This window comes from Triplophysa dalaica, chromosome 20, assembly GCF_015846415.1.
Source record: "Triplophysa dalaica isolate WHDGS20190420 chromosome 20, ASM1584641v1, whole genome shotgun sequence".
NCBI classification, from domain to species: Eukaryota; Metazoa; Chordata; class Actinopteri; order Cypriniformes; family Nemacheilidae; genus Triplophysa; species Triplophysa dalaica.
In genome coordinates this window covers 2,859,076-2,885,040 of record NC_079561.1, presented here as the reverse complement: position 1 = coordinate 2,885,040, position 25,965 = coordinate 2,859,076, and the positions used below count along the sequence as shown (strand labels likewise).

Sequence of the window (25,965 nt, the reverse complement as noted above, 5' to 3'; positions counted from 1 at the left end):
TCAGAGAGCTGGTCTTCAAAGTGTGAAGGGACATAGGCACTCCAATCCGATTCAGCTATCTCACACCTTTCAGAGCAGGAAAATCTCTCCCTACTGCCATCCACTTACAGTACATTCATACAAAAAATAGGAATGGGAAATAATGCGATGTGGCAAATAGCATGTTACAGTGGCAAAACCTTGCAGATTTTGACACCGGCACAATGTTTAACTTAGACTTTAATGACAGTCCAGTTAGCCGTGAGTTTAGGGAGTTCTGCTGTGCTGCCAAATGTCGACTACATCTCTAAATCTTTCCTCTTATGCGATGTATGCTTGTAACCTGTTGCGATGACTCTAGAAGGAAGATTTTACCAACGAGAAAAAGTGCATTTCAGCAAAAACAACCTGTTTGGGTTTGTGAGAATGATTACCCTAGACGACATAAAGCAGATGCATATATCACGGTTCAAACCGAACAGGGTCATTGGGGGATAAACAATCACAATTTTTGAAGAAAAGAAGCTGGAGTATCAGTCAATGTCAAGAATAGTGAGTGAATGAGAGTACGAGGAAAGAGGGCAGAAGAGAGAGAGAGAGTGTAAGTGAAGGCCTGCTGTGTCCAGGGATGTCCGTTAGATGGAGCTGCAGATGGGCTGGTTTCCAAACGCAGCGAGTCCCAGCCTGCTAGCTTTTCATTCTCAAGGACCTTTAAAGATCAAAGCCCTGAACATAACAAGAAAGAGAAAAAGAGGAGGGATCCTGCCAAGCAGAAGAGCCTGCGTGTCCTTCCACTGATTAAGCTAGAACTTCCTCCCACTGAACCAGAAGAAAACCGCCAGGACGGTGGAGTTAGTAGAAGTCTCTGTAAATCACCAGCTCCAACTCAGTCCATACTGATGGAGCAGTGCCCAACCCCAATGCACGGTTTCTCTCTTGTTACCGCTTCTAATGTGGACATGAAGGGCTTCCGGTGAAACTGCTGAAAACAAAAGAGACTACTGGGATAGATGGATGAGGTCATTTCCACTAGCAATGAAAAAGGATTGCGCTCGTACAAACTGACATGCAGCGACTGCATCTGACCAGAACGAAATACGAAAAAGCATGTGACTAACCCTGAGGGACATGAGAACCAGGACACCAAGAAAGTAGAGTTAGCCTTGATACGCCGCAGCTCCAAGGGGTCAAGACAAAAAAAAAAAAAATGGTCAATGTCCTTCTTAAACAAGATCACGAGAGCTTCGAAGATGACAAATCATTTACTTCTGTTTTCTTTTAATAAGGGGTGAGAATGAGTAGGATGTGGTAATATAGATCTCTCTGGGTCACAATTTGATAAAACTGTGATTTTTTATGCTTACAGTTATATAAACAGTGATTTAGTTTTTTTTTACAATTTTGTCTCAATCTCAAATTTTGATTATGGTCAAAAAGAAATAACCGAGAGCGGATTGACCTAATTCTTTTAAATATATACAAAAACTCACAGAACTACTGTAAATGGTTTTCAAATCCCAAAAACATAAATTGTCCAAAATAATTGGTTGAAAATAAAAAAAAAAATTTTATTCAGCATTGACAAAATACGACCATGCTATAAAATGCAGATTATCTCCAACCCCAAGCTATTAAATTCAAGCTTTAAAAAGTAAATAAATGCAATTGAAATGATGAACGATAAGTCGTTGGGTTCTCACAGAGAGATCGCATTCATAAACGAGGGGCGGTCTATGTGTACGCCCATCTTCCAGGCAGCTCTTGGCAGGCTTCTATAGTCTGCCTGCGAGAGGAAACCGCTAGCTTCAATAATTAATCCTGTACAAGATCCATCAATCACTTCATCTCTGAGAGTCAGGGAGATAGATACCAATCCTATTTATTTCAAGTGGGGGCGAGCGGCAGGGGTATGGATTACCGGGGTATGCGCACTAGGCTGGCAGACTCCATGAAATGGAATAATACATCAGACTTCACTGTGTGCACATTGGTTCCCCTGCCATTTGATCCGGAGAGCTGAGAACACGATGGCATTTACTTTCAGACTCTTGTAAATATTAGCCGCACAACAATGCGCTGAGACGAGCATGCAAATAAGCGCCACGTAGCAGCCGTATCCTGCTCCTTTTATCCGGTAAATAAACTAAAAGTCTTTCGCAAGGCAAAAGACCGGGCTGGCAGTTCAAAACTGAAGGTAGAAATCTATTTTTCCACCCTTGAATAACTTTGCACCTCACTGAACACATGAGGCAGAGGAGAAAGATGGAAGATGAGAGGAAGAGAAAAGAAAGGAGGTGGGGAGGCGTGCAATAAAAAATGAAAGCGCAAGCTGGGTTCAATTTAGAAGTTCCCATAGGAGGTGAAGTGACCTGCATGTGCAACAATAGAGGTCAGGCAATTTTGAACAGGCACCCCTGTCATCACAGTGTACTGGAGACCCCTGCCTTAAAGCCATGAGAAAACTGAAAAGTCCTTGTAGTATTCAAGACCCCAGAATGACCCGCAGGTAGGTTCTCATTACAGACAGAGGCAGCTCAGCCCAGGCTACACAACTGACGCTTTCGGAAACAGGATGACGGTGAACAAAACCGTCAGACACGCCTCTGCTTTACTTATAAATGCACTCTGGTAAAATGCACTTTAGGCTTTACAACCAACAAGTCCTTGTATTTAAACACGAGAGTGTCGATTAATCACGAGAAGCTGTTCGTTGCAGACATTTTACTATGGATGAGACACCGTAGAAAGAAAAATGGTCAATTTGCTTGACAAAACTTTTACATGACTCTTACTTCTGTGGAACTCAAGACAAGATATTTTAAGAAATGTCACAGTGGTTTTGTGTCCATACAATGGGAGTCAATTGGGTCCAAAGTTGTTTGGTTTCCACGTTCTTCAAAATATCTTCTTTTGCAAAAAAAAGAAAACTGTACAGGTTTGAAATGACATGAGGTTGAAATTAAAACTTCTTCATTTTGACTCAATATAAACGTCACAAAAATTATTTGACAAATCTTTGAACGCATACCTGCTCATCCCATCAAAATCTATTTCAACAACAAACGGACAACAAACAAAATGACTCAGGAACTGATCATATCTGACTGCCGCATTACAAGCATTACCATCATTATGTGGGAGTCCTTGTCGACACATTCAAGAGGAGAGTAGTTCTCAAAAACGTAATGGTCTAAATGAAATACTGGCAGCAATCCTAACATGATAAAATATTCAACAGGAAATAACTAGAAATAAATATCTCCCCATATCAATACACAAATAACAGGAAATTGTTTTGGTTTGCAAATGAACTTATTTATGCGAATGGAGATCCCCAGAAGAAGGAGGTGGCATTTGAACCCTAATCTCAAATCCAACATCAGAGAAGATTCAGCAGCTCAACCTGAGCGGCCCCTGAGCGCTGCATTTCATATTCAAGTCATGCTCTGGGCACCTGTTCGTAAAAATGTTAAAGCATTTCTCTCACCCAAAACAAACAAGTAAACATGACCTTTAATTTCCACTGATTGCCCCAGAGAGGCTAATGAACTTCTCAGTAAACTCTTGCAATTCATACGGGGTCGTTTTAATTAGTCGCAATTGAGAGGAACATCGCATTTACAACATCAAAAGCAGCAAAACGTTCAATCACAGGTAGACTAAGGTTTGATTGTAGCAAACACGAAGAAAAAAAATCAGACTGCATCTAAAACCAAACTGCTGCAATAACCCAAACGTTAAATACTCGTCTCTATGACAAGAACCGATTCAACGTCTTAACTCATGTAATCCCAGATTTAATCCCATAATAATCCTACAAGCTCAGGTTCATCTATGGTGTGGTAGTGATGCCCTTTAGCAACCGTAGCACTGACACTAAGAAAAGCAGGCGGAGAGATGGAGGTTACCAGTCTAAATAACAAGCAGTCTGGGTTCTGAAAGACATAGACAGGCCAATACATCAGCACGCTGGCCATCCAGTGCTGGAACAGATCTCTGCCAAACTAGATTTTAGCATGGAATCAGACGCTTTGCCATCCATAATAAGAGCAATATGAAGCAGCCACTAGTGACATAAAGACAACATTTACTTTCTGAAAGAGCTTGGAAAAAAATGAGTGTATGTGTTTGACACCACTGGAAGTCAATACAGTCTGTCTGCTACATAAAGGGTGTTATCCACACTGTGAAACTGAGCGACAAACACATAGCATTGATAGAAATGACAGCAGTGTTTGTTGACTGAACTTCTATGTAGATGTAAGCTTGGAAATTTAGTTAAATCAATTATAGGGAATTCACTCTTAAAAGCATAAATTACTACAGATGTAACCCTTTCAATGAGTGAGATGGAGTGTGAATGTAAAGGTTGTGCTTTTCGGATTGTTCTTTAACCTCTACTGACTTTCTTTTAATTATGCTAGTTTATTTATCCATAAAGATATAATTGTCAGATAATCTCTTACAGAACAACGGATCTTTTAATTTAGATGCAAATCCAAGAAGCAGAACTTTTCAAGAGTGTTTATTCTTCTCCAGATCTTAAAAGAGATCTCCACATTTCAAACCTATATTATAATGTTGTCTAAATTAAAGGGACATTCTGTCATCATTTACTCACCCTCTTGTTATTTCAAACCTGTACGACTTTGTAACCGAACAACGACAGTACCCATTCACTTCTATTGTATGGACACAAAACCATTACAAGTCAATGGATACCGTCGTTGTCCGGTAACTACACCATTCTTCAAAATATCTTAATTTGTGTTCTGCAGAAAAAAGAAAGTCATACCGGTTTGAAATGACAAGAGGTTGAGTGAACTCTAACTCTAGCATACAGAAATATATGAAAAATTTGGTAACAAAATGAGATAACTCATGTTTTTATTGTGTTTCATTGTGTTAGTTAGCTGATTTTTTGTTATTATGGCTTAAATAAAAACAATCCAACAGCAGTTTGATTGATATTAATTGGAATGCAAAATAAAAAAACATGATTTTTGAAAACAAAATCTCATTTTGGAACCAAACTCTTCATATAAAAAAGTAGAAACAAAATGCTAATATAAAAAGAGTTATCCTGCCACTCCATGAATGACCCACTCGTCATAATATTAAAATTAAAGCATTGTTAATAAATAACATAGTAGCAGCCAGGGCAGTTTCATTATAACAAGCTTGCTGCAAATAACTCAACCCTGGCCAACCCCAACAAGTTCATACTACAAATGGGTAACATAAAGGTTACATAGAGGTTTCTCTTTGTTCGTATGCAGGTCTTTCATTATTTGTTCGGTCTGTGCTTGCAAAACAGTCATTATATTTTCAAAGCTACGACAGAGAGATGTGGATATAATTGAAGCCATGACCTAAAACTGTTATTGAATAGATGTAATACAGATTCCACAGGAGGGACGACACGTGGGGGGTCGGGAAAGATTCAGATGGGAGACAGGAAATAAAAGGAAGGACGTTCCCTTTATTGTTGGACCCTGGCAGAGGAGTGACACTATTCAAACGTGGGTAATGCAACAAAGTACGACTTCTCAAAAGAGAAATCTTCAAAAGTGACACCTTTATTCTTTCCTTATATTAACGAAAGGGGCGGAGAAATCAGTTTGGTAAAAGTTCTTTCTAATTGAGGAAGAAATGAACAATTAGTGTAACACAATGGGTTTTATAAACGAAAGCAAGTCATGGTCTTATACAACACATGGGCAAGTAAAGGATCACAGAATGTTCGTTTTTGGCAGATCTGACCCCTTTAACCTCTCAATTGTAATCTGCAGAACAACATTGTACTGGGAGGTTCTCAATGCGTTGTAATCAAAAACAGAAGATTGCTCTGATCATTATTTAATCTGTAAATGGATTTCACCGGCAGGTGCACCACCTCTCACGGGAGGTATCGTATTGTGGTTGATTTGGTGGGGGAAATGCAGTCTTTTCTGGCCCGGTGAGCCAACCCTCTCTTTTTCCCTCCACATCCTGCGTAATAAGAATCCTCTCCCTGGACGTTGCCGCCGGACGTGACTGTAACCGGAAGATTCAGCTCTCTCTGCCCACGACTCTCCCCGGGCTGCTCCAGTGCCATGTGCGTCCACGATGGCGACCCAGCAGGAGTCAAGGCATATTGCACGTGGGCACCGTGCCACGGCAGTGCCGGGCAGAGCGGATTAGTCGTGATGACAGGGCATTAAATGTGTAGAATTCCTTAGCAGAGCTGAGCTGATGCGCACTTATCCCTCGGTCGGGCTTGGGTTCAGAGTCGAGAGAAGGTTCACAGGTCTTTAATGCCTGCCACTCATTAGAGGCTGAATGTCACACTAGCTTAGCTCCTTTTTCCTGCCTATCTCTCTCTCCCACAGGGTCCCTTCCAGAGACCAGCACTTTTCCAGTCTTCTGATAGCAGTGTTGACACTTTTCAAGATGCTGGACACCCCATGAGAGCATTTTTGATGAGAGACCATCTTACAAGTTTGACATGCATCATTATTCTTTGCCTGAACCTTGCTGGCTCTCATGCTAAACTAAATAATAAATGTTAAACTGGTCTTGTTTCCGTAAAAAACTTTATCTGAAAGCTAAACCAAAGTCAGGATGAAAAAGGTAAAAGAAACCTGGAATGTTTCTCACCGACCCTTTACACTAAGCTAAAAATACAGCCTCACATAAAAGATGTGTGTTTTAACTTTAAAATGAATTGAGAGCTAGTTTTTCAAAAATAAAATCTGACCTGAACAAACACAACAATTTTTCTTTGATTTCTGTTAACGGAAGCCGTTGTCAGATGTGACGGACCCCTTTCTAATTAGTTTTTGTATGTTTCCCTCAAACTCTTTTATGCTGTTATTTCTAAGCCTTTTTACAGGACTGTGGTGCTGTGGTGGTTTCACTTAAATAAATTGTCAATCCTCAGCCTGCATTTCCTTAAAATCTCACTCTGACAATTTAAAAACAGAGCTGTGCTTTTCTCGCCTCCCCCTCTCGCCTTAAACCTTCTCCATCATTTCGAGCAAATTGGTTTATCTAATTTTCCAGCAAATGCTTGAAATGTATTCTAACTCACATCCTGCTCGTGAATGCACGCAGGGAGAGATATAAAGACAGATATACAGACAGTCCTCCTCACCAACCGGCAGAAAAATGAGAGGTCATGACGTCTGGACTCCAGCTAGCATGACAGAAGTTACTCTCCCCCTGCATCTAAATTCCAAAACTCTATTATATATTTAATATTGAAATAGTACATAATACAAATCTTTTACATCAATAAATCTATAATTAACAAACTCATAATCTCACACTCATCATCATACACATTAAATACAAAAATAGTGAAGTGATCAAGCATGAGATTGAAGTCAAAGAAACAACACTTTTACAAGAATAACAACATCTTAGAATGAACCCTCACAGTTACCCGCACATGGTTATTTCAGGTAGAAAAAAAACAAAGATGCCTGAGCAGCAGGAGGGATATGGAGGAAATACAGGAGGTGTCACATTCAGTAAGAGTCACACAATCAGCAGCAATGAGACAGCTTAATACCTCTCAGTCTGCCATCGGTGAGTCACTCCAGCCGCGATGTCTGCCTCGCACACATGACACACAAATGCCCTTGCTTTTTGGGAAAGGTTGCCTGGCCTACTACCCATGAAACTGGCCTCATCTAAATTAGAAGCTATGGCGGCCCTTTCTAGTCTATTGAAAATGCATCCCTGTGGCATCAATCCAGAGAAAAGTTCAAGATCGCTTCATTTTTGAGTTTCATGTCGGTGCAAACATTTCATACCGGGGTGAAGATGACATCATTTCACGAAAATTAATTGTGACTGCAAGCACAACACCGCAGGTCAAACACGTTAAACCATCAGCTCCAATTAGGAAGGCAGCCGCTGATCTATGGCAACATTTTTGTCTCTCCTTCCTTAATATGTGCCATTCTAAACCAGACTAAAATAATACACACAACACGTGACGTGAATCGGCAGGCTCTGAGTGAAAAGAGAATGTTCAACTTCTCTGTGCAGTTCATCATATTACATGGAAATTAACCCAAATAAACAACCATATTCCACAATGCCATATTTGCATTTCAAAGAGGAATTATTCAACAAAACCGTCTCTGGTTAAAAGAACCATACAAGGAAAACATCCTAGCCGAATATGACAAGAACCAAAAATGTCTATTTTGGCATTCAATGTCTATTTTGGCAATGTCATTCACATAGATACTTAAATACTTTATTTTTATCTTAATCTGTATTTGTGCATGTTTATATTTAATTTTCAGGGGCTTTCACAATGTAAACATTTAATTTATCATGCCAGTAAAGCTTTTTGAATCACTCCAACACAGAGGGATAAAGTAGAGTTTCCAATTCATAACTATCCCTTTAAGAGGAGAGCGTCAGTGATTTGTCAGGAGTTTGGGCAGAGCTAAAACTGATGTAAAGGTGACAGGAGAGTTCTATATGTGGCTTTGGCAGGCGTTCTGATATTACAAAGTACTTCAGAGTACTTCTCATCAGATGTCATTCATTTATAAGACTTTTAATAAAGAAAGAACAAAAAATGCTCAACATGCGCACACGCCACAAAAAATTCCTCTCATGTCCTCTGATAATATTGCTGCCTGTCACTTAATGCGAACCCCATGCATGCTTTATTGGGATCAATTGCAATAAAACACCATTGCCTTGACTGAGCTATGAGTTTATGAATCTCCTCAGAGAAACTCAGTCATTTAAAATCCTCCAGCTTGCGGCTGCGAAACAATGTTTAGTTTATATCTCCCCGCAGCCACTGCGAGGAGGAAGTCGCGCCGCACAACAGACTGAACACGAACAACAAATAAAACACAAAAATCAAGCAAGCCACCCTCTCATTTCCATTAAATGATAAAGTAGCTGGGCTGAAAAGAAATGAACTAATTTAAAATGGCTGGCCTATAGGTCAAGGACAGCTGGAGCAAACAGCCTCTGATTTTTCATCCCGCAGTCATACAAATAAAAACATTTTACATTTTCATTTTCAATACATAAATCTAAGGGGGTTGTTATCTTTTTTTATTTGTTTGATGCATTGTGTCTGAAATACCTTTAGGCTTTGATAAACATACTTAAAACGCATTTTCATATTTAGATTATTAGGTATATGGATTTGTAAGATAAGGCACAGAGGGGTTTGAAACAGCATGCCAGCATCTACTGAACGGCAATAAACAACAAAGCCAAGTTAAACAACTTGATGATTAAAAAATGTATCCCGCAATGCCTTGACTCCTGGGAAAAACATTTCAAGAAGTCATGACACAGTACAAGAAATACTACTAATCTGTGCACTGAGTTCTAGAGAAAGACCGAATCAGACTCAAAGAAAGATGAACAAGATCGAGATGAACAGACAGTCCAATGAATTTCAGAGCTCTGCTCTAATTTGGCACTATGAGATCTATCGACAGGATTTTCTCTCTTGTCAACTAGTTAGTATGTTTTAAAAATCATATCTCCCTATATTTCCAGGGAATTAAAACATCTATGAATAAAACTGGTGCTGGAACAGATGGCCAAAAATGATATACCGTCAAGTTTTCACTTACAAACCGCTGTGCAAAAGCAGAAGAATATGCTGAAATATTGAATGCCAAAACATAAATGTTTTATGTGCAGATAATAAACTGTTGAAATGTGAAAATTCCACTTTTCTGAAGACACTTTATTAACCTGCTGTTTCCAGAAATGCACATGTCCAGTGTGCAAGAATCACAGTAAGGAAAAAGCAGGGTGCTAGATCTAAACCCTCCCGCCGCAAAAATGAGACAATCAAGCTGTTGCTGCTAATATCCGAACTGACTGCAAAGTCCCTAGAGAGGTTTCTATTAACACATTGTGTCCGTTTCGCTGCCTAAAATAAACGAGGTTTTATCTCTATGAAGTCAGCAGGAGTTAAAAAAAGGCAGCAGCAGATGGCGGAAAGAGGTGACCTTACCTCATTGGTGTTCCACCTGTGTCTCTCTTTTGGCAACGTGGAGCATTTTGGTAGACATTCAAGCAATTTTTTGGGCAGGTATATTTTCAAATGTCCATGTTCATCTGCAGAGAAAAAGCACACAAGGTCTTAGAACGGAGCAGCAGTATGCATTTCTTTCATATATCAATACATCATGCCAACATAGAAGACTAAGTGAACAGGTACAATAGCAAGTGTATATATTTTAATATAACATCATGACTATCCACAATGGTTCTTCTGCATCTCTCATACGCGGCACACAACAAGGATCATAAATTAATGGTTGCCAATTATTCAGACTGCAAAGCGCAGCAGCTAACAAGCAATGCACAGGATGAAGGTAAAACGTTGGTATGAATGAAATAATGAATTAATGGGCCACGGTGCTGCGAGGTAAAAAGAAATATTGTGATATATTGTGATGAGAATCATCAAACTTCCGGTGTTTCGGCGGTGGAAGTCCACTCTCAAAGGCTTAGGGGGACTGATGCTAAGCTTTATTAAGACTTTAACTGCCCAATAAAGTACAAAGCCACCCTGATCCTGACTAGGAAGACCAGTAAAAGCACAAATGCCAGCCGAAGATAAAAGAAAAAGAGAATACAATTTGTTCAGGGGCAATTAAGGCAGGACTATATATCAGGCTTTCTTCTATTCTTACCATGTCTGTCTCTCCTTCCTATTCCTAAAGGCTTGGCAGGCCAGTCAAATCACACCATTTAACTTTCATTGTTAAATGAAAGTTCACTTTCCGGGCAGAATTCCTAAATTACAATGAAATTGTCTACAACAGTGAATTGAGTCCAATTATAATCACCTTGTTACGACCAACCGCTGATTATATATTCGTCTGTCACCAGTACCCACATGACATTCACATCCCGTTCCAATAAATCCCTCGCAATATGGCAAGATTGTGCAAGGAAGAAAAAAGATTGGGCCACACAGCAGTTGTTCTCCCTGTTATGGGGAAAGTTTGCTTCTTGATATGATAATAAATCTAAGCTAAGTTACTGTTTGACTGCAATAAGATCAAATAAAACCACGCAGATGTAATGTCATGAATCAAATGATATAACAGAATTTGAAATAATTGTCATCTGAATGACCTTACAATCTTAATACGAACAACAAGAGAAAATCAGACAATAATTATGTCTAGACAGTCATCTTCTTCGGATCTTAACCATTTTAAAACTGTGGGAGAGCACAGACATAAGGACTTTATCAACCGATTTTTCACTTTATAATCCTCAGAAGAAACACACAAACTAGATTGTTCAGCCAGTGACATTACATAGTAATCACCATATCATTACTGGACATTATCAAGACACTCACATTGTTAATGAGTCAATCTTCTTTCTCACTACCTCTTTTTAACAAACAAACAAAAAATGAGTAGTGACTAAGTGGACAACATACAGTATCTACTTTAATTACTTTTTTACATAAAAATCGTAGTTTGGTTTATGCAGTGTCCAATAGGGATGTAACGATTCACCGTGAGCCGGTTGAAATCGATTATAATGTGTGACGATTCGAATCCGTTGAGATGTTAACTTAATCGCAATAATTTTTTTAAACAGCAGGGGCTGCCATGTTCAATGCAAACCTAAACGTGGACAAACTTATATTTCTTAAATGCAACAAAATAAGAAAAGCACAAAAAAGAAAAGCACAGACAGTATTAGTTTGTTAATATTAAAGAGACTTTTACTATTATATTGTTTTTTTAAATTGCAGTTTAGTTTCTATATTTGAAATAAAACATAATTTTACAATACAAAGAAACATGAAGCATTTAAAAAATAATGCAAGGGAAGTTGTTCATTTCTAATTTTTTCGACTCGTTTTGTAAAAATAAATCGTAAGTAAATCATGAATAAATCGCATCGTGAGATCAGAATCATGAATAGCATTGTGAGCTGACTGAATCGTTACATTAACAACAAGTTTATGTATGTAGAAGGTGTAAAATCGCTACTATTTCGATGTGATTGGTCAGTCCTAGCAAAACGTAGGCGGGGACTATATGTAGTGACGTAAATCCACGGCGGTTCGCGAATCTGACTAGGGACAACTCGTCTGTAAGTGTAATTCAGAGTAGACTCCTTTTTTCCAATCCAATAACTTTGTTATTCATTCACCTTCGGATTTACAACTTGGCAGACTGCTTACTTTCAAACACGAAAAAATTAAAGACTGCATAAAATGTAATTTTCATGATCTCATCTTATGTACTCTTTAAATTTCCTTTTAACTTAATGGTAGAACAACCAAGCCCAAATTTTATATGTCTGAATCGTTTTTGAGAGCAACTCATTTTAATACCAGCACAAAAATAGAGACCCAAGACAACCCAAATAAACACACTTACTGTGAGTCAAAACTGTATGATAATATGACTGACTGAGTCACCATCAAAAAGACTCCTTCCACTTTGCTTAGGCTCTAATTGTGACAGAACAATCATTTCTGATGCTGTACCAAGTCGTGTGAATTAGGTTATAGACACGCTTGCAAATCAGTCGATTTCCTTCTTCTCTAAGCTAATGCGCTTACACGCCACAGCTCGCGTCATTGATGACATATCAAGACACATCTGCTGCAGCCAATTACACCGTCTCTATGTTTGTGTTACGCCGTCGGACTGTTATGCAAAATTTAAATGATCCTGCTATGAAAGCCCCTTTCGTCATATCAGCGCTTCCTCGTTCGCGATGACAGAAAAAAACCCGTAATGTGAGAAAGATATTAGCTTTTCTCTGGCAGCAGCATCAGCTAAAATGTCTGGTGGTCCTGTTTTGAATCTTTCATTCCTCCCTAGTTGTCATGCAATCAACACTGATATTGCAGACATCTGTATATGTCAGAGAATAGGATTTTGTCATCTGTTTGGACTGAGAAATGTGTGCCTAAATGACATAATCGTATTATAGATCTTCAGTGTTCCATCAACAGCCAAAATATATTAATTCAATGAAGAAACGTTGAGAAAAATCACTCATCACTGTCATGTCTCGAGATCTGGTTTTACTCTCCATTATTCAAGTTATGATCGTAGGTTGAAGTGAATAGAAGCGGTTAAATAAGAGAGAGAAGTGGCGTCTCTCTCAGCTGAATATATTGATTATAAATATTTCGTCATTTAGCAGATGCTTTATCCAAAGCGACTTACAAATGAGGTAAACATCCTCGGGAGTTTTGCAGACTAGTGAGTTTTAGATAGAAGCACTGACTTTAAATTGTCCTTCTTGTCTACCTATATATCACCTTTGAAAATGTCTTACAGTGACTGTGCTCAACAAAGCCTTATAGTTTATTCAAGGAATGTGATTCTCAAGAGTGTTCTTCTTGTTACCTGAACCCTTTTCAATTTGTCTGAGAACCCCAAGAAGACTCGGGCTTCTGTTTGTGAATATAAAACAAAGGCCTGTGTCTCAAGCAGAAGCTGACCAGAAATCAAAGATGCACACTTCAAATGGTAAACTTCATGTCCCCAGTGCTTCTTAAAGGCAAAGTCACCCTGCCTGTCCGTTCTATAACACCTCTATTTTTAATTTGCTCAGATGTTTCGAAATCTAAAGTCATAAAAGACAATATTGCAAAATATGGACTTAAAGGATGACTGAAATCTTTAAAGAATTAAAAAGGGTGGGTGATAGAGAGGGGAAAACGGCTCTTTGAAAAGAGTGTAATCCCAGCCTGGAGCAAAGTCCTAACAAAGAGTTTACAGCTACCCGATAACGCCGCGAACAGCAGAGTGGCTCTGCGCTGTTCCAGTTGGGGCACAGAGATAATTCTGGAGAATGGGGCAGGCTATGTGCAGAACGCGTCATACACCGATGGGGAAGATTGAACAAGGGTAAATGAGTTTTACTGTGGAGAGCAGATACTGCTATCGGAAATTATTTGACTTGCTCAATTACCATTAGCATAAAACACCTGCTGATGACAACTAGGCACCTTCCCACACACAGAGGAAACAGATTTATCCATGCAGCAAGCAGTGCCAGTAAAAGGAAACAAACGTAAATCAAAAACACAGCGGGGCAAAATTCAATGAAACCTCAAAATAGTCTAAAGTACCGGTATGCTAAAAATAGTTTAATTAGAATAACATTTTAACAAGCCGCAGGTGCATTCTTGCAGTGCGCTCATAATGGCAAATTGAGTTTCTATGCAACTTTGCCGTTAGATATGTAATCACGACATTAATGTTTACAATAAAGAAAGCATACAGGATAACAATGTATATAATAAAATGCCACATCCAACGAAAATACTTGCAAATAAACTACATCTTATATGTGGTATTGCAGCCAAATAGGGTGACACAGCTGTCCACCAAAACAAGCAAGCAAACCCCTCTGTTACAAATGTGACAGCCTGCCTAACATACACACTGGTTGAAATGACGAACATAGCAGTAACGAACCAAATGATTTGAGCGCAAAACAAGTTTGTTTCAAAGGATATTTACCAGCGTTATCACAACGCAGAATTTCAATCGCGCCAAAACAAGTAACGTTACACACTTTTACAGTGACGGTAGAAGGATGTAATCGTCCTCAGTTTATGTTCAGGAGTGAATTTAACAGTAAATTCTCTGCCTGTCATATAAAATGGAAATGAATTGAGAGAGCAACAGATACCACAGATTATTGAGCCAGTGGGTATTTTAAACACAGATGCGCATGCCGCTTGCAGGTTACGCAAGATGATTCGCTTCATAACACCTACTTGGGATTGGCTGAATGTTTACACTGATGTCATTCTGAGTCCCGTTTACTTACACAAACGAGAATGTTTATCCAACATGAAGGCACTGACAAGCACAGTTATGACTATAGCTTCGAAACCTTCCCCATTCGTATGTTTCGGATGATTCAGTGATGCGGAGCTCTTATCAGAATAACAATCCCTGTGTCTCAATCAGCTCCCTCGTTCAGTAGTCAGGGCACTGATCAGGTAGTCAGCCATTTTAAGGGCTGTCTCATTCGCAAAATCCTTCCAGTGCACTGAAACATGGTTTTGACTAGAAGGGCTACGTCCGCTGGGCATGCGTACTTCAATGACGCATCATTTTTGCCACGTGTAAACAGTTGATTATTTTGTGTTTTTATTGTAAGGTTAGGTTTTGGGTTGGGGAAGGTGAAGGCGTTAGCTAAAGTAATTTATTGTAATTATATGGCGAGATATTGCACCACTTCCGGCCGCACCAACCCTGCAACATTTGTTTTTCCTAAAAATTCATACATTCATTTTGTATTGGTGGGAGGTGGGTTGACAACGGGCCTTGGTCATCTCCAGACAGCCCTCAGAAGCCGATCAGACAGTGTAGGAGAAGCCCTCTCAGCTCGGACAGGATTCTAATACCTGCTCTTCTGTAATAATATCAAAGCACATACACATACTTGACAAATACCCAAGGACCGCCGCTCATCAGAGCCGACAAACACATTCGCTCAGACACACCCACTGTTAAAATCATCCACTCCACAATGAAACTCCAATCCGTATAACAATTTCTGAATACTAATATAAGCTTCCACACAGGACAGTTACTTCAGTGAGTTACTCTCTGTGTGAGAATAATGAAACAGAATATTGCTGTGATAAAACAGAGCGAGGGGCCATAATTAAAAGGCAAAACATCTCAAATCAGCTGTCCGCTGTGTTCGCTATAAATTAAAAGCAGACGTTTATCAGCGTAAATTGCTATTAGGGATATGAAGACAGGTACGACACTGACTGTGCGGAATATACTCATTTCCAGCTCCGATTAGATGACTGGTTGTTAATTAAAAAGCCCTCATACTAATAAAATCCATTCTAACTCCTCCCAGAGCTCGACTTGAAACACCACTTGAGATGTTTGGGCTATGCTCCTTTTTCACCAAATAAAATGAATGACACTAAAACGAGGGCTCATTGCTCTGCAGTTAAAAGGCGATGGAGAATAGAGCAGAATGCTAATTCACTAAAGTTCTAACGCTGGTTGCTTTAATAAAGAGCAGTCTATCAGTGTCAAGACGCTCTTATCTGACATTATTGCGGTTGTGGGAGCGGGAATGAGCTCCGGCGTCATAAAATATAAAATTGTGCCGAGTGCCAGGGAACAAACGGAAAAAAACTATTTGCAGAGTAAAGGGGGATGTTATGTCTGTGGACAGCGGTACCGGGGACCATCTTTGCAAGCCATGCACATCAACAGGAGAGCAACAGAGAATGAAGTCTTGTCTAACAACCTAGCTGCAGCCGTAACGGCTCTCCATCCCGCTTTGATCTCGTGGATGCAGACTGCACATCCCGCTGCGCATCTCCAGCCTCTAATTCTGCCTTGTTTTTCTTATTTTCTTGCCTAAACACTGGTGACAATGTGGACATTAACATAATTCTGTCTTCTTGCCGGTGAAGAACAATTTAGTTGTCAGATCCTTAAGTGCGAGGCAGGCTGAAACCATAGTCTGTTTTATTGGAAGATGTGCTGTGCTGAGTTGAGATAGGAGGCCAGAAAATGACTAAACAAGCTTTGATCAGGGGACGGTATCTCACTAGTCAGGAGTATGAGGAAAATAAGTACAGAATAAAAAGTGGAAAGCAGGACATAATATACTGTATTTACAAGTGTATTTACTATATGTGACCCTGGATGACTAAACAATTCTTTTGGGTAAATTTCCAGAAATTTAGAATTTTGCATTACACGAAAGCTGAATAAACTAGCATTCTTTTGATTTATGGTTTGCTAGAATAGGAGATACAGCCGTTTAAAACTCTGGAATCTGAGTGTGCAAAAAAATATTGAGAAAATTGCCTTATAAATTGATAATCAGGGGCACTGTAGCAGGCCGTCCACTCACAAAAATAAAGTTTTTATATATTTAGGGTAGGAAATTTACAAAATATCTTCATGGAACATGATCTTTACTTAATATCCTAATGATTTTTGGTATAAGAGAAAAATCAATCATTTTGACCCATACAATGTATTTTTGGCTTTTACTAAAAATGTTCCCGTGCTACTTAAGACTGGTTTTGTGATCCAGGGTCACATATAAGTGTATAAACTGACCTATTCAGCGATTGCGTTCAGATCAGCAGCGAACCGTACTGGACTTCACATGAACCGAATGTGCTAATGTGAAACTGACATCAGTGTAACACAACTACAATTAAAGGGATGCTTCACCCCAAAAAATGTATTCTGTCATCATTTACTCACCCTTATGTTATTTTAAACCTAGCTTTTTATTTCCTCTGCAGAACAAAAAAGGAGATATTTTGAAGAATGTTGGTTAACAAAAACCATTGGTTCCCATTCGCTTCTATTATATGGACACAAATCCCATTTAAATCAATGGGGACCAACAGTTTCTGTTACCAACATATTTCAAAATATCAAACCAAACAGGTTTGGAATTACATGAGGGTGAGTAAATTTTCTTTTTGGGGTGAACTACCCCTTTAATAGGACATTTAATAAATGAGTCCATTCAAATCCTAATGATCTGACAGTGATCTGACAATGTTTTATTTATTTGTAACTGGGTACAAAATGTTGCATATGGGTTGTACCCAATCCACAAAACTGATGTAAGCAGCTCTATGATAAAAGACAGTGACTTAAACCTTCAGATGACATAAAACTCTCATATTTAGAACCGTGTGTAACCGGGACGATATTAAGCCCTCAAAAACAGGACACGCAATCACATTCTGCTGCTGTGTGATCTCATCCATAGATACGCCATAGAAAAGGCTCAAAAATAGAGAGTGAGATTAGTAGTGGAGGTGGCAGAAAAATGTTTTTCCTGCTTTAGCTTTCCACCCACTCAGAAGGGAATTCTCTCATTAAAGAGGCAGGTAGGACAAAATATATCAAGCAGGGCTTGACACAGCTGAGCCTGCAGACACATGGGTACACAACAAGCTCTTTTTAAACTCAGAACGTCTAACTGTTGGATAGTGGGAGTTTGAGGGTTTTGAGTGGGATGGGCCTCAGTCCAACACTTACTAACTGCAAACAGAGTATTTCCCAAAAGACATGTTGCTTTTTGCAAGATGCCTGTAGTGATCTCTTCAAAAAGCGCTTTTCTTTTTATTATTTTAGGGATACTAAAAACGACTAGTTTCTCAGCTGGACTGTCCAATTTATTTTGGCCCTAATACACAGAAGGTATGCCACAGTCTACCATACATGCAACTGTAAAACGGCACCAGTTAAATCTAGATACATACTGGTGGTACAACTGGTTCTTTAACACTTTCATGCATGTATTGACGCAGTGGGTCAGGATTTTCCCAATGGTTTGAGATTGAAAATCAATTTATCATGTATTTGACAGAAAGAATCTATTGTGTCCATTAGAGAGGACAACATGCATTCATGCATAATGCATGATCAATTTGATGACAATTATTTTTTTAGCGTAAGGAAAAGAAATCTATTGAACACTATAATTTAATCCATCCCTTGATGAATATTTGCTGCCATTATCAAGATCTTTTTTGTTATCAATACAATTTTATTTACTGATTTTGGCACATGAGTAACATGCGAATTGCATAAATTGAGTGTTTTAACAAAGTACAACTTAAAATTTGCTTAGATAACATAAAAAGGAAAGATGCTTGTGTTGAAAAATGTACCTAATTTTATTACAATTCAGTAATATTTCAGCCTATTTACCATCTGGTTAAACTGAATTACGGGCAATTAGAAAAGACATTTTCTGTGCTGAAATACCACACGAAGTATCACAATTGTTTATTGAATTCACCTCCAACACTTTATGCGCTGTTGGTAAGAGGTACCAAGTGTGTCACAGAAGTGGACATATATTTCTGCGGGGAGAAGGCGACTGATCCTGAGATTATCTGAGATGCCACTGCTGAAGGAGACGGTTTAGGAGCTTTAACAATATCAGTCACGCCAGCTTGAGCTAGTCTCACCCTGGAGACAAGTGTGGGTCATGAAACTTGAGAGGTCTGAAAAAACAAATCTAAAATCAATATCATCCACATCGCAAAACTCTCAGCACTCTCTCTCTCTCGCTGTCTGTGTGCTTGTCCAGTGAGTGACAATTGCTTTTAATTGTCACTTCCCTCTACGTTGCCTAGTAAACAACCTCCAGAATAAAAGGTTATCGTCAATGACATATTAAAACATCAATAGCATGATTCATCAGATTAAACATGATTAAAAAGTCTTATTATTACATAACCTCCTTTTCAGATCTGAGGTCTTTCTGTATCAAAATGTATGAATATATTATTGATTCTTATTTCAATATGCATCCCCCTTGTAACTTGCTGTAGGCAATTGGCTTTGTTACGTTCTCCCCTGTAATGAAAACATAAGAGACTCGAGCATTTCCCCCTGTAGTCCGTCCATAAAATCACTAAACATTAGAAAAGACGATATTTGCAAAACCACTCTCGGCTGCATTATTGATCTATTCAATAGTGATCTAATAAAGCTCTTGTGACCAAATAACAAGAGAAAAGGGGTGAAATAATCAGAGTGTTATTGTGGTAAAGCATTTCACAACTTTGATAAAGTTCACATAAAAAAGGACAATCATAAAAAGATGAGAAGGCCGTGCTTCCTTTTTTAAATGATCTAGTAAAAGTCCATCTTTTTCCCTCATTGAATTCCTGGCTGCTCTTATTGAAGAGCCGTAGCCATTGGGCTATTCGTAAGAAGTCCGCCGTTTCACAAAACCTCTGATCCTGCTATCACAGCTCAACTGATGAACTCAATTTAAACTAAGGACTTGCCAGGCCACAGACTTCTCAGTGCTGTCCAGAGATTAAACTGTCATCTAAATTTCCCTCCCTGAGAAAAAATGCTTCTGCTTTCAGAAGCTTCTGTGGTGTAAGAATAGAACCCATGGTCTGATGTTTTTGCGAATGTATATTTGACAAAATACTGAAATATAAGGCATATCGCTGACCAAGAATATCGCTGACCGTGGTTTTTAATGTTTATCCACAGAAGATCAAAGAAGACAAGTTAAAAGCTCATGTGAGCTCCAATTCAATATTTAGATATTTCTGCGAGAACATTATAGATTAAGGAAAGACAAGCAAAAGGCTTACAGCACAAGCCACAGGCATGTGTTTGTATGTCCACGAGGCCCACGAGCAAATAAAACACAGCTGTTAGAAAAGCCATGCAGAATTATCACAGATGTACAAAGAATTAATGTGGATAAAAACAAGGTCTCACAGCAATTCTCATCCACCCCATTTACATATCGGCGATATTCCTCTCTGGCTCTATGCTCAGCGGGTTTTTGAATAAGTCTGTCTAATCAAAGAGAGAGAATCACCGCATGAAATCATTAAGATGCAACTTTAAAACCACCGCATCAATAAATCAATGCCTCAAAACAAACCATCAATTTCCTTAAATGGATGTCAATCTAAGGACGAATGATTACCTGGAAAAAGGCCCAAAGCTAAACCACTATAACCACCTGACTCAAAGTACTTCTACATTGTGAGAAGCCATACCTCGCTATTATCATGAAGGAAAATAAAGAAGCATTGATTGAAGCATAATAGCAAAAGCCTTCTCGAACAACATAATGTTGACTTAATCGTATGCTGCCAATCACAGGCAATCAGTCACACTTAAGGCAGATAGCTGTGAGATAAGGTAAGAAAATGTCTCTCGTGTGACTGAGTGTGAGTGACTTAACATCTCTTTAGGGAATCATCTTAAATCTTTTAGACCTGGCAAGCATTACTATAAATGCAGCATGTGACATGGCTTTGGATCTTGAGGATGACTGATTGTATGTTTAACAGACAATCAAATACCAATATAGCCCTTCGCATTTTTATTCTGATAGAAATTTGACTTGCACTTTTGTCATATAGGCTTTTGCATTTCATATTAACAGACATCTTATAAAAGTTTGACGGATTGATTGCAACATTAAACAGATTCTTTTGACAGAAAGCCCAATTTCAAATGTGCCATTAAAACTTTGGCCACTAAGTATTCTTTTTTAGCACCTTATACACGTATTTTCAAACTCTGCCAAGAATTCAGGTTTGAAGGGAATAATGCACAATCCAGTCCAGATGCGGGTGCATCCCCAGTCATGCATGAGATTTTTAAATGTCTTGACACCTGCATTTGCTTAAATGGAGAAATGTGTTTTAATTGACACTTTAATCAGTGCCCTCTCTTTAAAAATAGATTACATCATTTATTTTCCATGCTTTGCTGTTGCATTGAAAAATCGATAATATGCTTGATTAATTGCAAACACTGGTCTTGGCTGAACAAAGGGAACATGGTGTCTAAATTAAGATTACAAACTGCATCATGTAATATTTCATTATCATCTTTAACGTTTTTATGTGTAAGGTAAACTGAAATGGAAACAGTAATTGTAGAAGCAACAAAGTATGAGTTTACTTTATGGAAAATGTGCTATAAGGAGCCAATTAAACTGGAAACAAGCCAAACTGAATTGAGTAATAACCCTTGTTTTATTTTTCATAAGGTTCAGAATTTTACGAATGCTCACCCTACACAAATTACATGGCAGTGTTCAGCTGTGTCTGCCTATAGTGCTGTTTGTCAGGCTAGCTATAGTCAATGTGACAAATCACCAGCAGGCAGCCTTGTTAAAAACACTGATGTGGTTTAGTGGGTGATGTCAGAGACTTGGGTACATCTGATGAGTTCTCAGCAGACATTAATGACCAGCAGCACCTGATGCAACCATCCCAATTCTGGCTGAGGTTCCCCTTTAATAAATTTGTATGAAAGTTATTTCAGAACTAAATCTAATAATACCAAAAGTATCTCAGCTGATGACAAAGACCTTGCAGTCTTGTTTCCTAACTAGGCTTGTCAGTTTTTGGCTCTACTCTGACTAAACCATTACAAACATCTCCTAGAAAAGTTGTCTGCATTCACATACAGTGGGTGGCTGGCCTGATTCCACGATTTTAAAGAAGCCCACAACCGCGACTTAATTCAGCTACCAAAGTGCCTGGTACAAACCGAAGAGAAAAACGAGCCATCTTATGTATTTTCAGCCTCCGCCAAGCTCACCCATCCATGAAAATCCCATCTCGGGGAGAGAGGAGGTGAAGACCTGCGAGCGCGCGCACATGCGTTCACACACACAGCAGACAGTAAGAGACACGCCAGCAGATCCCCACTAAAGCCCTTTATCCTTATCATAACTACTCGCACAATTACTCACATGAATGGTTTACCTGCTTCCGCCAGGCCATGCTGCATTTTTACTGTCCCAGTGATACGAAAACCTCCGGGCACCGAACATCAACCGGGCTGCCACAGACAAGCACGCACAACGCTTACATCATGTGGGACTATGCGAGCGCGAGGGATAGACTCGATACGTAAAGCGCAGGTGGATCTCAGGCAGGCACACACGCACACACACGCACGCCATCTAGAACAGTATCGCTTCTGCCGTTTACTTTACATCTCTGGGCATGTTCATTAAAATTTTGGAGTTTTGAAGCAGCTAAGATTTACTCCAGCATAACAAGAAGATGAGGCTGATTTAACTTCCCTTACAAATGTACACTAAAAAAAGGAACAGCTTTAATTACACAGATCAACCAAATCTTCAGAAGCGCCAGGAGAAGAGATACACTACCTATTAAACATTAAAACAGCGCCACTTCTAGGGTAATCAGAAATCCACACAGCACATTAAGCCATATTAACATACACATGATAAAAACCAAACAAACAGTGCTTTATGCTTGAAGTATAACATAAAATATGTATGTTTCTATTCTGATGGGAAAAATGTTTCATCTAGCCTAGACTAATGATTTCAGCGAATGGTAAAGCTTAGTATGCGACACACATGCTGTGCTTTTGGGTGTGCAGGATGGATGTGTTTTAAAGCTTGATGTGTACTGTGAGCTTGCATTTGGAGCACAAGGTGTGTCTGGCTCACCCACCCACCCTCCTTTTCATTTACTGACAGCATTTCTGATTTTGACAACAAACCCCTGTCAAACCGCTGTCTCGTCAATCACGGCAGAAAGCACCAACAGTGAATCCCAAGAGAGGAAAAGACAACAAATGAAATCAAGAGGTAAATAAATGAATCGATGGATGAATAATAGATTAGGCAGCAAGTGGCCCCTTCCAGCAATGCCACAAATGCAATATTAATAAGCAGCTCTTACTGTTGGTCTCTGTGTCATCACTGACACTCTTAGGAGCAGCATGGCCCGAATAACACACGGTTGATCTGTACATTCGATCCGGATTACGGATTTTCTTCAGTCCTTCAGGAAGCAAGGAGAGAGTGGAGAAAAAAAGAATTCTGGGAAAAGTACACATTCCCGGATGTACGACGGCTCAGCATTTTTTACGTTTTACTTTCCCCATGCACATAGCAGGAACTTATAAGACGGTTTACCGGGGTCAGCAGAGTCAGGCCTGCCCAACCCCTGTCAGCAAGACCATGCATCCCAAATGTGTCCATCTTCATGCTGAAGAACACCTCTCCCAAACAATCCGCACCGTATAGCTTCAGAGTTCAGCATGCCTATTTGCTTCTTCCCTTTTTTTATCAAATGCATTTAGGGGTGCATTTAAAGGGATTACTTTGGCCAGAGGTGCTGCCTTGTGGGGAGAAAATGCAGTTTCATTTGCAGGCAAGGGTGTGGATGGGAAATGCAAAGGCAAACTCTGTTCCCTTGTAACTAGAGACTGCATGCATATAACACTGATGAACGTTCCCTGGATTTAACAGAGAATGCTAATTGATTTGTTAAAAATGCCTAATACTGTGAGTGTGTGTGCCTGCTCTTGTGTTTTTTCACAAAGCTCTTCCATCTCACTAATAAATCTTTAGGTGCTGAAATAAACAGTAAAGAAACAGCCCCTAATGGCTAGCAATAGGGGCAGCCATCACATTCATTGTGGTTCCAGGGCTATTTGGTGAGGCTCAATTTTGTCTGCATTTTAGTAAGCTGCACCAATCGATAGAGTTAATGTGTGTTTCTGTGTGAGGCAGGTAGGGAAGGATCAAGACAAGGATCTGAAAGGATCTGTCACGGCTCCCCAGGAAGAGGTGGCATCCCTATCTATCCTTGCCATACTAATTCAATTAAAGCAGAAAATCTTAAAGCATATCCGCAAACTAAGAACTGTGGAGCAAGTACTATGCAAAGAACCTGAAAAGGTAATTTGCTACGGAATGGCTCTTTATTTTAATGACTGAACCACTTTTAGTATTTATACCTTTTAAAGTGCTTGCCATATATGACAGGTGGTTGGGCCTGGAGACATCAGCCAAAACGTTAAGTCGTTTCCAAGGTGAAACAAATGAATGTTTTTGATGAAAGATTACAAAGACTTCAGAAAAACATGCACTGATGGATCATTCTCAATTAAATAGGAACGTTAATAGGATTTTGGTGTCAGTTCGACTTAAATAGCTATCTAGAGAAAAATGGCTAGCAACATGTTTACATGTGTAGCTTCATAATAGATCCCAGCCTGCCACCACCGACCCCACCTTCCACAGAAATAGTCCCAGTTCTTGGGAATTTAAAAAGTGAGCTGGGTCATATCAGGAGACAGGAGAACGCTATGGGGTGTGTGAGACATTAACCATGTTTTCATAGCAGCCTCCAGCTAAGAACAGCCTGTCCTTATGTGCAAAAAAACCCTGCCAAATAATAAGGCCCTGGAGAACAGCACTCTATGCAAACACTTTAAATGCTTCAAGGACAAAAGGTTACATTACAGGCAACGATCAGTGCTAAAATGGCATGCAGCATATACAACGGCAAATTCACCTGCTGAAAGTATGTAACCTACAACGTAAATATAAAGCACTGCGAGCTATATCCGATCCTGAAATTAGTAACAATGCACAGCATGCTATATTAAAATGGAGGTGTGGAGCACTGGCTCCTCCCCCAAACATTGACCTGACAAGTACGACAAAAATAACTGAACCCATTTTGCGCCAGGAGTCACAGGTTGGGGTTTGTTAAAAGCTCATGGCAACTGAGATGCAATATCAGAAAGCAGGCTGGTGTGAGACACATTTCATGATGTGTTTTGTTTGCATCTGAAATGTACACAGACATGCAGAGATTGGCGAACACATGCGTAGACACACAAGCACACATATAACACAATGCTAGTTTAGGTAGTTAGCCTCTGTGCTGTTTTGAAAACAAAGGTAGATATATATTCATGGTAATGACTGTAGACTTAGCTGACACAGTATTAAAAATATAGCAGTGATTACTTAAGAAGCTCAATATCACCCCCCTGTGGATCATAACGTGTTCAAAACCCTGGATTTGTCTGGAGCAATATTATTGATGTCACTAATATTAGGCTAATATATTCTATATTTTATTGTGCATAATTTATTACTTGGGAGTGAGGTTTAGTGATGAGATTTTTGTTGCCGCTTCCACTAAGCCATTCAGCATCATGCACAGTTAAGAATTCATCAGCGCACTATGAATTATCCACCCGTTTTCCTGCCTTCAAAGGTTCTTCAAAGGTTAATTTGTTAACTATGAAACACCATGTTACAATGATTGTATCCGCTTGAGTCAATCGTATAATTCCAAGATATCTGTTATCATGATTCGACTATTATTAGGTTTATTTAACTCAATGTCTCCACCTTGTGGCTACTAAAGCATTGCTGGCTTCGATCTTCTATTGAAGGTGAATTGCAAACAAATGTCCTCGCAACTAATGATGACTTTCAAAAACTCCGTTATTTATAACCATATTTTTAATATTACATGAGTCATGCAAGAGTGGAGACAGGTTGACGTTGCTATTTCAAATGCGAATCAAATTTTAATATTTATAAGCCAATGACCAAACTAAACCAATGTTACTGAATGATAAATATCAAAACATCTACGTCATAACTCAGACGTATTCATGCATTACACAG

General features: G+C 39.2%; 1 protein-coding gene across 8 annotated transcripts in view; it reads right to left on the bottom strand.

Annotated features, from left to right (window-relative positions):
- Window positions 1–25,965, bottom strand: part of camta1a (calmodulin binding transcription activator 1a) — a 308,434-nt gene that overhangs the window by 281,413 nt on the left and 1,056 nt on the right. For 7 of the 8 annotated variants that reach the window (XM_056733048.1, XM_056733049.1, XM_056733050.1 and 4 more), the window contains exons 2-3: window positions 23,210–23,311; window positions 9,977–10,080 (exon numbers count right to left, since the gene is read on the bottom strand). In XM_056733048.1, the coding sequence (XP_056589026.1) occupies window positions 9,977–10,080; window positions 23,210–23,311 (206 nt within the window). The remainder of the gene's footprint in view (window positions 1–9,976; window positions 10,081–23,209; window positions 23,312–25,965) is intronic. The other variant, XM_056733054.1, reaches the window with a different exon arrangement.